Source organism: Geotrypetes seraphini, chromosome 7 (genome assembly GCF_902459505.1).
Source record: "Geotrypetes seraphini chromosome 7, aGeoSer1.1, whole genome shotgun sequence".
Classification (NCBI taxonomy): domain Eukaryota; kingdom Metazoa; phylum Chordata; class Amphibia; order Gymnophiona; family Dermophiidae; genus Geotrypetes; species Geotrypetes seraphini.
In genome coordinates this window covers 164,485,474-164,500,519 of record NC_047090.1, presented here as the reverse complement: position 1 = coordinate 164,500,519, position 15,046 = coordinate 164,485,474, and the positions used below count along the sequence as shown (strand labels likewise).

Sequence of the window (15,046 nt, the reverse complement as noted above, 5' to 3'; positions counted from 1 at the left end):
CGAAGGAGGAGCCAGTCCTTCGCCTAAAAGCTGAATTCTGTAACCGGTGTCTGTCAAACACAACACCGGTTACAGAATCCACCCCCCACACACAACGATCGGGGCAGGAGGAAGCCCAAGGCCTCCTGCCCCGGAGACCCACGACCCCCACCAACAACATCTGGCCAGGAGAGAGCCCAAGCCCTCCTGGCCCCGCCGATTACAATCGGGGGAAAAAGGGAGCCCAAGCCCTCTTACCCCGGCCCATGTGCTTAAGGACCCATGCGCAACAAAAGGAGATGCGCAACAAAAAACTACAATCATACGACTGAGCTTCCACAAATCTTTAAGAAATAATCTGAAGGGGAGAGTCTGGAACAAATAGAGCCATTTTGGTAAAAAGCATCATCTGTACCAAACTGATTCGTCCTATCAGAGATACGGTCATCCAACATTTTACTCTTTTTTTTTTTTTTTTTTTGCATCATTTTGGATATATTAAGGCAATACAGTGTGGGAGTATGAATGACTAATTGGATACCCAAATAAACAAATGAGACCTTAGCCCATTTCAAAGGAAACTTGAGTTCCCCATTGCCTTCTCACTTCTGGGGATAAAGGAAGTGGCTCCAGTTTCTCTAAATTCAATTTACGGAACTCCCTGGATTCTTAGGTTACACTGTCAGGTGCGATTCTCAATGTCCTCAAGGTTTCTCCCATAATTTTGCTTCACTTTTTTGTAACACTTCCAACTCCTTTTGCGTATCTAACCAGTCCTCCGTTATTCCATCCATGCAGTCCTTTACATCATCCTGGCAGCAAGTGAGCTCCGCCATTGCTTGTTTTAAATCAGCCTCTGCCTGCTTTGTTGTATTACATTGATTGCATCTCCAGTTTGAAATCCAGTAACAGGTCCTTCAATGATTCTGGTGGTGAATTTGATCCTTCTCCGAATGTTCCCAAATGTTTGAAGGACAGTCCCCGTTGCTCTCACTGTCTCTGTGGCCTCCTCCACCATCTTACCCACATGCAATAGACTAGGGCTCATCTCCTTTTGCAGCTTCATTTTACCTGGGATGAAGTGGTAGGTGTCTAATTTGGGCCATGTGGACATTGTTGTGTCTCCTAATAGTGAATGATCTCTATGGGGAAGGTGATGATTTGTTGGGGTTTTGCAAATTATTTAGAGCAACTTCGTCAGAGCTTCTCTCAGATGCAACCTGCAATGGCAGTAATGTCACTTCTTCCTTGTACAAAGACTTTTTAAAATCAATTTATCAACTCCTTTCACCTCATTTATGAAGTCATCTTGCTAGTTGATGGAGAAAGTATAATTGCTTATTTGTCATGAGGTTACTCCTCAAACTGCACTGCAAATCACAAATCGTACACACATTCCCACCCCTCATCTTGGAGAACTGATTGGTAAGCTCTGTAATAGGGGGGAAGTTAGGGGGATAGGGTATTGCAGCTGTGTGAGAATTCCCGGGGATGCCAGAAAAACCTGAGAGCCCATACCAACACTGTTGGATGCCTTCATGCGCTTCTGTGTTGAATTTATCCTGCTGTCTACGGAGAACGGATCATAGGCAGTTCAGCCTTTCTGCTGGATTTGTTCTCAGAGCAACTCCCCAAATGCTTCCACTGTGGTCAGATTGCTGACTGCACAGATTCAGACAGTAAACGAAATCCTAAGAATTGCCACATATTATTGTGGTTATACTACTTTCATATTAATGCAAGCCAGTCTGTTGCCATGCCTAGCAAGCGTTAAGAGTGATCCTTGTGGAGCTCTACTGTTTTGAACAGTGTTTTAACAAAATACTCAAACTTAAGCAGATTTGGAAAAAATGTTTTCCTTTTTTCTTTTGGCAATAGTCCACTTGGCAATGGGTACAGCATAAAATCGGTTTTACTCTTTGGGATCTTGCAAGATACTTGTGATTTGGGTAGGCCACTGCTGGAAGCAGGATACTGGGCTTGATGGACCTTTGGTCTGTCACAATATAGCAACTTTGATGTTCTGATGTTCTTATTATAAAATCATTGGTTTTATTCCATAGCCTGACCTTAGCTTGAGGTATCTATTAACACAGTATCTGGTTTTAACCTTTACAGCCGGGGCCTGGAGTCTCCTGGAATTCTGTGGTTAACTGGTAGCTGCAAAATTTAGTCCTTGCCATAGAACTGAATGGCATCTGTGGAATTGCTTTGGGAGACCAGGGGTCTGAACTGGGCTGGAGAAACAGGTTTCTGGCAGCTTCTCCCCCTTCCCCCACTTATTTATTTGGCATGTGTTACACCAGAGCATCAAAATGGTTTACAATGAATAAAAATAACGCATATGTATTTTTACATACACAAAAACAGGTTAAATTAATTCCCCTGGAAGAAATAATGATTATTCCTTTATGTGTAGCAGCTGAAGAACACTGTTAAATTTAATTAGTTTTCAATGTTTGTACAGAGAGAGAGATTTGTATGAGTGCCTCTGACCAATAACACAAACATCTGCATATATACAGTGTGTGTATGTATATATAAGAAGGTATAATATGAACAAATATATGACATATTTTACGTAGGTATGTATAAGCAGGTAGATTATGTGTACAGAAAGTGTTGATTATTCCTGTTTGGGACATTTATTTTTCCTTTACAGATTCCTGAGCAGTTTGGGCCGATAAGGACAGTGGCAGAGGGAAAAGGTGATGTTGTTCTAATTGGGACAACTAGAAATTTTGTTCTACAAGGCACACTGTCAGGTGACTTTCACCCAATTACCCAGGTATGTTGTAACATTAAGCAGCTGCATAATGTTCTAGTTCAAATGCTCTAAAGCAGGGGTGTCCAACCTTTTGGCTTCCCTGGGCCGCATTGGCCCCAAAAAAATTTTTCTGGGGCCGCACAAATGCTGCAGCAAGACAGAGGAGGGAGCCGGCAAGACGGTAAACACCCGGGGGCAGCAGAGGAAAACACTACATCACCTTCGACCGGGGCCTCACAAAATACTTCACGGGGCCACAGGTTGGACACCCCTGCTCTAAAGGAAAGGCTGATTCTAATTTCTGAACAGCATGGTCTAGCTTGCTAAACTGTAAGAAAAATAACATTTGGGGATCAAAGGAATGAATCAATTTCAATCTGCATACCAAGGGCAATTCTATAAAGTGACGCCTAGAGGTAGGTGCCATAAGATTGACAGTTAAAATGCCTGTGTGCATTAGAGGCTATTTTATAAGGCAGTGCCTAACTGCAAGGGGGTGGGGGGTACACTTGAGCGAGCCATGGTTATGTCTCCCAGTTAGGTACGTAGTTTACAAAATACTATAAAGTAGAGAATGACATGGTGACAAAAATCATCACTGTCTTCGTCCCCGCGGATAACCGCGGGAAACCATCTTCAAGTCATTCTTTAAGGAGAGAGGGAAGAATCAGAGTATGAATGGCCACAACCACTGTCCCGCAAGCTTTGCTTTGAAGAATGCTGGTGTAGAAGGACTGAGGTTGAAATAGACACTAGAAAATGACATGGGATTATTTCCCGCGGTTATCCGTGGGGACGGGAACGGTGATGAATTTTGTCACTGTGTCATTTTCTACTATAAAGTATAGTGTCGTGTGCACCCAGGCATGCCAACTTATGCCTGCCATTGACATGAAGGAAGAGGAGCCTGTCTGCACATAGGCCTGCCAATGCTGACCTTACGCTAGCATTCTGTAACAGAATCTTGGTGCTAAGCACACAGCATTGGAGCACCTGGACTGATGAGCCAGTTTATAGAACTGTCCTTACTATGTTCTTAGGTATATCATAAATCTTGAGGAGCCTTGGCTACAGCAACTGTGATTCCTTTAAGACTAGTCACGTCGGCGATTCTTTGGACATAGTGAAAAACTGCCACATTGGCTCTTTTTCAGCCACAGTAACATACAGTGGTGAGTTGCAGACTTTATTATTGAGACTAGTTAATTTCCAGACTAAATTATCATAAGGGATTAAGAAACCTCAACAGCTCAGTATGGAATGCAGACAATTAAGGAGCTGAGGTAGCAAAGATGTTTTTAATAGTATATAATTTCAACAAATGGTTAACACCCAAGAAATTGTAAGTCAACAGTTTTTTCAAAGGAAAACTTTTGTAGACCACTTCACAAAAACTCAATCAAATACCTGTTTATTGTGTACAAGGTTTTGATGATTAAAGCAAATTTTTTGTGCAAATGAGGTATCTGGTTATGTATAGTGTGTTCTATTTAATTGTGTTGCTACGCATGTGAGATAAGCATCCCTGTTTATTGAAATAATACATTACAGCCAATAATTTATTGGTGGTTTCAAGATTGTTGCCTCAAATCCTTCATTCTCTCAATTCCTCATCAATTAAGGTATTTATCTCCTCTTTGAAATTCCCACATGTAAACTGGGTCCATCTTGTAGTGAAAGAGTCTTTCCTGAAACAGGCTCATAGAGTAATTGAAACATGTCACAAATTTATACTCTTGTTTTTGATCATTATGAACAGATGTAAATGAAATTTGTAACTTCTCCACTTCTGTGGTTTTGAACCAGGTGTAAATAAGCATAATAATTAACATGCTAAAATGTTGAGTGTAATTATGCTGAGTGTATCTGGCAAGGGGAAGTATAGACTATGATGATCTCAGCCACTTTTTTCATCACTGATTCTTGATTTTCCATATCTATTTAAGCACTTTATATGTGTAGAAACTGACTGCTGCTAATAATACTTATATAAAAAAATGAACATAGTAAATGATGGCAGATAAAGACCTGAATGGCCCAGTAGGTACGAACATTATAAATTCATGATTAAATTAAATTGTGTGTTTTCTTGAATATTTCTGAGCCATAGACTGTAGAAGTCTGCCTGGCAGTGTCCTTAGGTTCCAACTACCAGAGTTGCCATCAAAGCTCACTCTAGCCTATTTAAAGCCAAGTTTATTAAAATCTTACTATCCCACACCATTGGCAGTCCTGGGCAGCTTACAATCTAAAATTCAGTAATACAGCCAACAAACAAATTCCAAACAAGTCACATATACATGAATCTGAGGTTAAAGGTTAAAGTGTTAGGAACAAATTTTAAAATGATATTATTTTATTTCTATGAATTGGGGATAACAGGAGTAGTGAGATAGATGCTAAGTTTAAAATGGAAGACAAGGGAAGTTGCCTCTCTCTAAGATGGCTGACAGACTTGTGCTTGGCATAAATCAGTTGTTTTTTAGAATAGTAGATACTCTTTGGCATGATCACATGTCTAAGTTGGACCCAAAGCAGCTGATTCATGCAAGAAGTAATACAGGGCTGAAGATATGACTATTTGAATGGCATGACTGCCTAGATGGGAGGAGCATGATGACCTAGGCCTGGAAGAGGTTCTGGGAAAAGGATGCTAGGGAAGGGAGTGACTGGTATTGTGCATTTTTGCCCCCTCCTTAGAGGACTGTGCAATGATTACTTGTGCCCTAGGATATGTATGCATGAAACTTTGGTATTTTTCATGTGGTCACATGGTATAAATTTTATGGATACAAGACTATTCAGAGGTGGATGAAGAGGGGGGGCTTCTGTTTTTTCCCTTCTTCTGAGAGCATCTTGCTGTTTGGGCCTTTCCAGAGAGAGACATTTGGGTAATACTGTATATTTCTTTGACTTAATTTATAGCCTGTAGTTACAGTTATAATATTGAGGAACTAGTGTTTTCCTTAGTTAGGGGAGCATAGGGTAAGAGCTAGCTGATTGGAAAAGTTTTGATATGTGATCAGACGTCGTAAGATATCTGTTTACCTCCAGTTATAAACTTATTCAATTACTCTGTTACATTATGGTTTCCTTTAGTCATATTTGGGGTGAAGGGTGATTTTTGGGACCTAGGAACAGTTTCCTAGCATTAGCATAATAAATAATACAGACCTCTGGGTGGAACATAGCCAAAAGAGAAAGTCCACACACTTAGTAAATTGCCCAGCAGAGTTTGCCATAACAGAACTACAATTTTTATAGTAAAAGAGAGGGAAGGTAAGTACAATTTGGTAATCTTGTGTTCTATAGAGCTCCTCCAGTGCAGCTGAATCCGCCGTACAATTCTTTTTTTATTAACAAAAATTTTCTATTATGTTTTATAAGCATCTGCAAATAAAAATGTTTTAAGATCAGTATTAAATTTTTCCAAAGAATTCAATAATCTAAGAGATAGTGCTCAAGAATTCCAAAGTTTGGGACCAATTACTGGAAAAATAGCAGCTCTAATATGTTTTTGAACTATTTCTCGATATGTTGGAACTGAAAGACAATTTTGAGTTCCTGATCTCAATGGTATATATGGAGTTAATAAACGCATAAGATGTGGATGTTCTCCTGTAGTTAATGTTTTAAAAAGCCATAGGAGAATTCTGTAAGTAATTTGATAAGTTATAGGTAACCAATGTGCTTCTTTTAGGAAGGGGGCTACATGATCAAATTTATGTAAGTTGTAAATCAGTTGAATAGCCATGTTTTGAATTATTTGAAGCCTTCAGATATCCTTCTGGTATTTTCCCACATAGATGAGATACAGTAATTAATCTGCTGAATCGCCAGTGATTGTATCAGTATGTTAAGAACTTCTGGAAAAAGTAATGAATTGATGTAATAAGACATAATTTGAAAAATGATTGTTTAACTACCTGTGAAATCTGGAGTTAATAGGATGGTTATAGGGTCCAAAATTACTCCTAAGATCTTAGTAGAAGATACATAAGGGATTGTTATATCAATTGAATTGGTAAAGGTGATTTTACCTGTTCGCATGATGTAAATATGATAGATGTTGAATTCTCAGGATATATAACTAAGTTCTAAAATATCTGTGGTTTTAAATCTCCAGATAATTAGGGAAATTTTCAAGAGAGATTCACCCCTGCTATCTGCTGTTAAATATAGGTATGCTGCTTACAGCACTTATCCCTCAAAAAAGGGTGGTGGTGGAGGGGAGTATAGTGCTGGGGTGAATCAAAGAAATTAAGGATCCTTTTACAAAGTGCCAGTAGCAAATCTCGGCGCAACAAATGTGACGTAGCCCATAAGAACTGAATGGGCTGCATTGAATTTGCCATGCAGGAATCGCTACTGCGGCTTTGTAAAAGGGGCCCAAAGTGTAGAGATTTCATTTCATTACTTAAAGCTTGTTTGTTCAATATGACTGCTTTTTTGGTGACTTTTTACTCCTAGAAAATATGCATGTCATAGAATAAAGAGTGAGGCAGGGTTACGGATCATGTTTCTTCTAACCTCTTTTTCTGTGGTTAAAAAATAAATCATCTCTTTTGGAGAAAATTCCACTGTTGCTAAGTAAGATCATTTGAAGCTCCTCTTGTCTTAAAAATTCATGTTCTGCTTCACCATGATTTGCGCAAATCACTCATCTCTTTCTGTTTGCCTGTAGAAGCTTAGTGGTTATGACAGATAAATGGGCATTCTATTACATCATTACAACAGGTCTTTCATTCCAACCCACAAACTGGGTGTTGCAGAAATCCAACACCTTTTTCTCTCCTCTACTCCTCCCATTTGGCAAAGGAATACAGAGCCCCCTGCAGTTTTCATTTCTGAAAGCGAACCATGCAGAAGTCTTTCTGATCTGCTCTGCTTCCTTTCTTATTTTTATTTTTTTGCTTAAAGTTTGTCTGTTTTTCGGTAACCCTAGTGCCTAGAAACCCTTTCAAGAGTTCCCTGCCTGGGAATGGACACAGTTCTGCAATGCTGGACTGCTGCTCCACAGGGCAAGCTTTGAGTGGACTTGTGGAGCCAGCCTTTGGAGCTCGGGGGTCTGTCCCCCTGAGAGCATGCTGGCCTTCTGACTTTGTCAAAGGTTTAAGTGCAGGCTGGATGCACCCTGTACAACAGCCCTCCAGGAATCGGTGCAGGCTGTTTTTTCCCACCCCAAGTCACATGGAGAGATTTTGTGGGAGTGGAGGTTTCAGTCGGGGGTCTGTCTGACCTGCATCCCAAAGATCCTGGAGATTGAGCTGTTTGGAGAAAAATTGAGGCAGAAAATCCTTTCCTTTCACTTCAGCTACACAGACAGAGCTGATAGGCAGACACCATAGAGACTGTAAGTACAGCCCCATTACTTCCTATGGGAGAATGGGGGTGGGTGGGTCTGAAAACAGGGGCTTTGGCCATTTCTGGGGCTAGAGGTCAGGTCTACCATACCAAAAAAACCAAAATTGTCCATTTTTGAACTTCAAGGAAGTCTCCACGAGGCGTTTTAGGTGTGAATTTTCTGGTGGCGGCCATCTTGGATTTTTAATGATCTAATTTTCAACTTCAAATTACTGCCTCGCAACCCTTTGATTTAGTTAAGAACATAAGAATAGCCTTACTGGGTCAGACCAATGGTCCATCTAGCCCAGTAGCCCATCCTCATGGTGGCCAATCCAGGTCACTAGTACCTGACAAAACCCCAAAAGAGTAGCAACATTCCATGCTACCAATCCAGGGCAAGCAGTGGACTCCTCCACCAATGTAGTTGTGAATTCACATTTGGATTGCGCCAGACTACCAGCTGAGGAGCATCCATGTGCCATGATGCACAATGGGAGAGGGTGGGAGCCTCACTTCCTCAGGGTCTTCCAGATCTGGAGAGCCAAGTTGGGTTCGAGAAATGGGCAGAAAATCTCACCCTATGCCTGTTTCTGGTGGTGATGTGACATGCAGGCATACAGAGTCCAGGGACCTCTTCTCAGACTCACAAGGAGCCGATGTCAGCCCCGATCTGTGGCTTTTCCCTGGAATTTGTTCAGGTCATGTGGAGAGTGTACAGCTGATGGATGCTGCACCAGCTTCTCTGTCAGAGCCTTCCCTTGTGGGAGTTCCTATTCGGGCCCCCAGTTTCCTCTGTCATCACAGATCTGGACGGACTGAACTGGCATGCTGATACAATGGATGCGGCATCCACCCTGGATGACCTGGACACTGTTTGCGGTATGGTTAGCCAGCTGGTCTCTGAGAACCCTGATTGTGACTCATTTGAGGCTAATGGTCCAAGTGGCTCTGGACTGGCCTTGTTACAAGTGGGTATGTGGACCTGATTCATATGAAATGCTCAAGCTCCCTTGTCATTGCTGCCTTCTCAGTCAGGGGACGGTTCCTATGGAGAACTCCCAGCACTTTGGTCTTACTGCATGGCTTTTGAGTACAAGGCCTTGAGTCAAAGGCTACTCTGACATGGTTATTGCTACTCTTTTGAAGTCCAAGAAGCCATCTACTATGGCGGCTTATGCCAAAACTTAGCAAGCTTTCCAGCAGTTTTGTGCCAAAGGCCTAGTGGAGCCACCACAGGCTCCCATTTCGGTGGTCCTAGCCTTCTTTGAAGGCCTGTCTAGACAAGGGCCTGGTGGTAGCTTCACTCAAGGTACAGGTGTCAGGCCTCTCCTGATTCAGAGCGCACAATGGCTCTTCTTTTTTATACAGTTCATCCTGATGTGACCAGATTCCTCAGGGGGGCATTTCATTTATGTTCTCTGTGTCAGCCCTTTCCTACATGGAATCTCAATGTTGTGCTGAAAGGTCTAACTGAACCTCTTTTTGAGCCACTCAAAGAGGCATCTCTTCTGGATCTTTTGGTCAAGACATTTTTCCTCATGGCAGTTGTTTCAGTTTGGCGTATTTCGAAGCTGCAGTCCCTTTCTTGTAGAAAATCCTTTCATCGGTTCATGGAGGCGGGATTGTCCCTCCGTACAGTTCCTTCCTTTCTTTGAAAAGTGATTTGCGAATTTCATGTGAACCAAGAAGTTTGTCTGCGTGCTTTTCGTTCCATGGGGTCAAAAGAAGGATAAACTTTTGAAGAAACCTAGATGTTTGGAGTTTTGTTTCACTATTTGGAGAGGGCTAATGACTTCCGTCTTGTGGATAGTTTATTTATATTCCACCTTTAAACAAGGTGGATTACATCTGCTAACTAGCCAGTCCAGATGGGCCAGGCCAGCTTCTAAGGCCTCTATTGCCCGATGGATCCACAAGGCCATCCCATCAACCTACATTCGCTCTGGCAAACAGCCGCCAGTCTCACTCAAAGTCCACTCGACTAGAGGTGTCTCATTTTGTAGGCAGAGTCTCGAGCGATTACGTAATCCAACCAAAATTTGTAGAGCAGCCACTTGGTCATTTCGTCATACCTTTACCAGATTTTACAGAGTGGATGTGGTGGCTCAGTCTGATGCCACATTTGGGGCCTCTGTTTTATGGGCAGGCTCTTCTGTCCTACCCTAGACATTGCCATTGCTTTGGTAAGTCATTTGTTGTAATGACTCTGGAGTGGATGTAACAGAGTGGAAGATTAGGTTCTTACCTTTGATAATCTTCTGTTAATCCATGAAGGAGTCATTACAGCCCGCCCTCAATCTAATCTCTCTATTGTATCATCTGCATATTTCTGCTTCTGATGTTCTCCTTTCAGTCCTCAGTATTTTCCAGCCAGCAGACAAGAACCATGTGGAGAATCCTTTTGTATTTGTGGGTTCATATCTTTGCCAAAGGCGTGCTTCCAATTTGTGCTTGTTGCACACGGCAGGTTGATTCTATGTTGCCATGGTCTTGCCTATGTTTTCTATTGCCTGTTAATTGTTTCTTTATATTGCAGAGCACGATAGAATAAAGTTATATAGCGGGTCGTTCCCCATGCCCCCTTGGTGTCTATGTTTTGTTCTAGTCCTCTATGGTCGCTTTTGTACTGTACTGCAGGGGGCTCTTTTCTCTCTTCTGCTCCTCCCACTTCGCAGAGGAATACAAAGTGTTGGATTTGTGCAACACTCGGTTCATGGGTTGGAATCAAAGACCTATTGTAATGACTTCTTCATGGATTAACAGAAACAAGATTATCAAAGGTAAGAACCTAACCTTCCATTATCCACACTATTTTAAGTAGTGTTTAATTGTGCACAAGTCCAAAATGTCTTCCACATTAATTAATATTGGGTTGCTATATATGAATGTTTGCCTAGTTACTCTAAATGTGTTTGTTCTCATTTTTTTTTGTCTGTCATATACTCACTTTAGGGCCATACTGATGAACTGTGGGGGCTAGCAGTGCATCCATGTAAACCTCTTTTCTTGAGTTGTGGACATGACAAACACATTACTCTCTGGGATGCCATTTGTCATTGCCCTTTGTGGAACAAAATCATAGAGGTGCAGTATCAAAATGTTTTGTTTTCTTTTAAATTTACAAAGTACTTTACAGAAATTGGTCTTTTTAAAATGCATATTCTTATCATGCGGTTTGCTATAAATTGTATAACATTTCACATTGTTAGTGACAGCAACCCCAAATTAACTCACATTCCAAACCTTGCCTTTGCAAGGTCTGTAATGTTAGAGTCCCCCTGTGCTCAGTCATAGTAGTTGAGCTAAATTTAATAAGAAAATTTCAATGTATTGCTGTATATATCCAGTGGGCCATTGTCAGGATCTAGTACAGTGGTCTCAAACTCAAACCCTTTGCAGGGCCACATTTTGAATTTGTAGGTACTTGGAGGGTCGCAGAAAAAATAGTTAATGTCTTATTAAAGAAATGACAACTTTGCATGAGGTAAAACTCGTTATAGTTTATAAATCTTTCCATAATTGCTTCTGATAATTTCAGCTATACAGAACTGAAAGCAGTGCAGCATGCAGAAAGTGAAGTTTAGACAGTTTTCGACTTTATGCATGTTGCCTTCTTTCAGCTGTGTATAGCTGAAATTATCAGAAGCAATTAAGGAAAGATTTATAAACTATAAAGAGTTTTACCTCATGCAAAATTGTGATTTAGATTCTAAAGTATCAAGTGCAAGATGCAAGATTTTGATGAGCAGACTGCTGGGCACGATGGACCATTGGTCTGACCCAGCAGCTGCAGTTCTTATATTCTTATTTAGTCCTCTAGAGGGGAGAATCAATATCTGACTTGTGCCTGGAAAACTTGTGCCTTAAGTGTTGCGTCCGCAACTGCCTACAGCTCTCACCTCCTCCAGCACTGGACACAACCACCATCTTACATCAATCAGTCACCGCCAGGAGAAGTGACGAATTTCGCGAAAGTTCACGAGATTACATACACACCTTATATTCTGGAATGCTGTAACCTCACGCAAGCGCTTTCCTGCGTCTGTGCGCAATTGTCCTCTCCACTCCACCTCACAATCGTGTACAGATGCAGCAATTGCTTGCGTGAGATTACAGCAGTGAGGCGGGTAACATTCCAGAACAATGGTAACATACTGAGGGCCTCAAAATAGTACCTGGCGGGCCGCATGTGGCCTGTGGGCCACAAGTTTGAGACCACTGGTCTAGTATGTGTATGCAAGGATATCAATCTCAAATTCTCCAAAGTCAGGACTTGATATAGGCCATGTTTCAGCACTGTTGTCTGATCAAGAGTCCATGCAATCTGAGATGTTATACTGGCCAGTAAAATACTCAAAAATATCACAAGAGTAATTAAGCTTGCAATGGTCTCAAATGTGAACACCAGGAGAAGATATTTGTGCTGAAAATGCAGTAGAAATCATCTAAACTCTCTAAGGGAATGAAAGGGAGAGTAGATGGCATGGATGGGCAAACTGGATAGGCCTTATGGTCTTTCTGCCTTCATTTTTCTGTTTCACGTATGGGAGGGTAGGAAGAAAGAAGCCACCTCTGAAGAAAAGCCACACAATATACACAATTTATAAAGAAACATTTAAAAAGGGCATTACAGGCATATTGGAGAGTGGAACTTTATAGTCTCAATGCTAAATAATATATGCCACACTAACCAAGCACAGGATTTCACCCTGCTAGCAACTATAGTAAAGTATGGCTGTGGCAGTATAATGTTGTGGTAATGCTTAATACAATAAAAACATAAGATTTGCCACTGCTGGGTCAGACCAGTGGTCCATCGTACCCAGCAGTATGCTCCCTTAGGTCAAAGACTGAGTCTATCCCTACCTGCGTATGTTCTGTTCCAGCAGGAACTTATCCAACCTTTTCTTGAATTTCTGTAGGGTGCTTTCCCCTATAACAGCCTCCGGAAGATCATTCCCGATTTTTACCACTCTCTGGGTGAAGAAGAACTTCCTAACGTTTGTACGGAATCTATCCCATTTTAACTTTTGCGAGTACCCTCTCATTCTCTTCACCTTGGAGAGGTTGAACAATCTCTCTTTTTTTTCTACTAAGTCAATTCCCTTCAATATCTTGAATGTTTCGATCATGTCCCCTCTCAGTTTCCTCTTTTCAAGGGAGAAGAGGCCCAGTTTCTCCAGCCTTTCATTATACGGCAACTCTTCCAGTCCCTTAACCATTTTTGTCACTCTTCTCTGGACCCTTTCGAGTAGTACTATGTCCGTTTTTTTATGTACGGCGACCAATGTTGGATGCAGTACTCCAGGTGTGGGCGCACCATGGCCCAGTACAGCGGCATGATAATCTCAGATCTGTTTGTGATCCCCTTCTTAATCAAAGAAGGGACAGGAAGGCTAATAAAGAATTTGAGAAAGATGGATAGTACAAAGTACAGACACAGAAAATTTGTTCTAGCCAGGAAAGAAGATTCACCTGTTCAGAAGAAGAATGATCCTAAGCACAACCCAAACCAACATAGCAGTAGCCCCAGCATAATAAAAGTGAATGTTCCTGAATGGCTTTGTCAAAGGCCAGACCTGAAGCTATTAGAATATATGTGATAAGATTTGAAGACTGTAGCCCAATAACTGTCCACAGCCAATGTCAACAAAGCTTGAGCCCTTCTACCAAAAGAAGTGAACACAAACTGCATCATTTTGCTATGCAAAATAGGTAGACACTTATCCCAAAAACTCATAGCTACTGTTAATGCAAAAGGGGCTTCTGCAAACTATTGGGCTAAAAGGTGTGAAGACTTGTGAAGTGAAGCTTTTTTAAAAAGTTTCCTAATCTTAATTCTTTGCAATCCAATAGAGTGATGGAAAGAAATTATATAATAAGGGGCTGAAGAACATAATTCTGCCTGTTTAGGAGCACAATAATTCTGAAAACCTAATGGCATTGGACCAGTTATGCCGCGATAAGGAAGGGAACAGATGAAAAACACACTAAGTATGAAATGGGCCAGAGTTAGCTGGCCACATGCACTCAACACAGTGGGATTTGAAATAAATATATAATACATGCTACCTGTGCTTTCCCTACCACTTCCCCCAATATTGTCACACAGGTGTTCCTACTGGGTCAATTCTTAGCAATTCAGATATGTTTCCTTAGTGTCTACAACTGATCATCTAGTATTTGTGGTTATGTCCATCTACCAGCATGAACAAAGCTGTGCCATAAAGGAAACTGGGAACACTGGGCAACTTCTCCAATTCAGTATGGGGTTCATAATCGAAACTTAAACATGTCTTAAAAACCTGCCCAAGTCGGCACTTGGACGACCTAAAAGACAGATCAGACAAGGGACTTTTTAGGCCTCTGAATACTGCTGTGTGCCCAGAGCAGTAAGGTGCCCCACTGCTCATTTGCCATGTCTGGGTGGCCGACCATTATTAGATTGGCCCCTTCCACGTCCAAATAGACTTGTTCTGTTTATGACTTGGTCGAAAATGTGGTATAAAGATAGGAGTCCTGGCGGTCTGGACAAATAATTGCCTGCACGTCTAAATAGATGATTTTCATTAAAAAAAAATATATATATATACTAGTCTTATAGCCCGTTAAATTAACGGGTGCTAGAATATGTGTGTGTGTGTCTGTCTTTATTTCTTTTTCTCTCTCCTTAGCCGCTTTCTGTATTTCTATCTTTCTTTCTTTTTTTTCCTTGGCTGTCCACCACCACCCCTTGTCTGCTCCCCCTATTCATTCTCCCTTCCTTTTACCTCCCCCATCCCATCACTGCTCACCTTATCCAACAGCAGCCCTTCTCCCTTTATTTTACCTCACCCCTCTTCCTGCTCCCTCGTCCATCAGCACCTCTTCCTGCTCCCCCTGTCCAGCAGTAGGCCTCCCTTCATTCCCCCCCCTGTCCATTAGCACCTCTTCCTGCTCCCCCTGTCCAGCAAT

At 41.6% G+C, this 15,046-nt stretch overlaps 1 protein-coding gene across 2 annotated transcripts in view; it reads left to right on the top strand.

Annotated features, from left to right (window-relative positions):
• The window catches only part of EML1 (EMAP like 1), a 202,633-nt gene that overhangs the window by 168,510 nt on the left and 19,077 nt on the right, over window positions 1-15,046 (top strand). For both annotated transcript variants that reach the window (XM_033951732.1, XM_033951734.1), the window contains 2 exons: window positions 2,642-2,767; window positions 11,045-11,176. In XM_033951732.1, coding sequence (XP_033807623.1) covers window positions 2,642-2,767; window positions 11,045-11,176 — 258 coding nt within the window. The remainder of the gene's footprint in view (window positions 1-2,641; window positions 2,768-11,044; window positions 11,177-15,046) is intronic.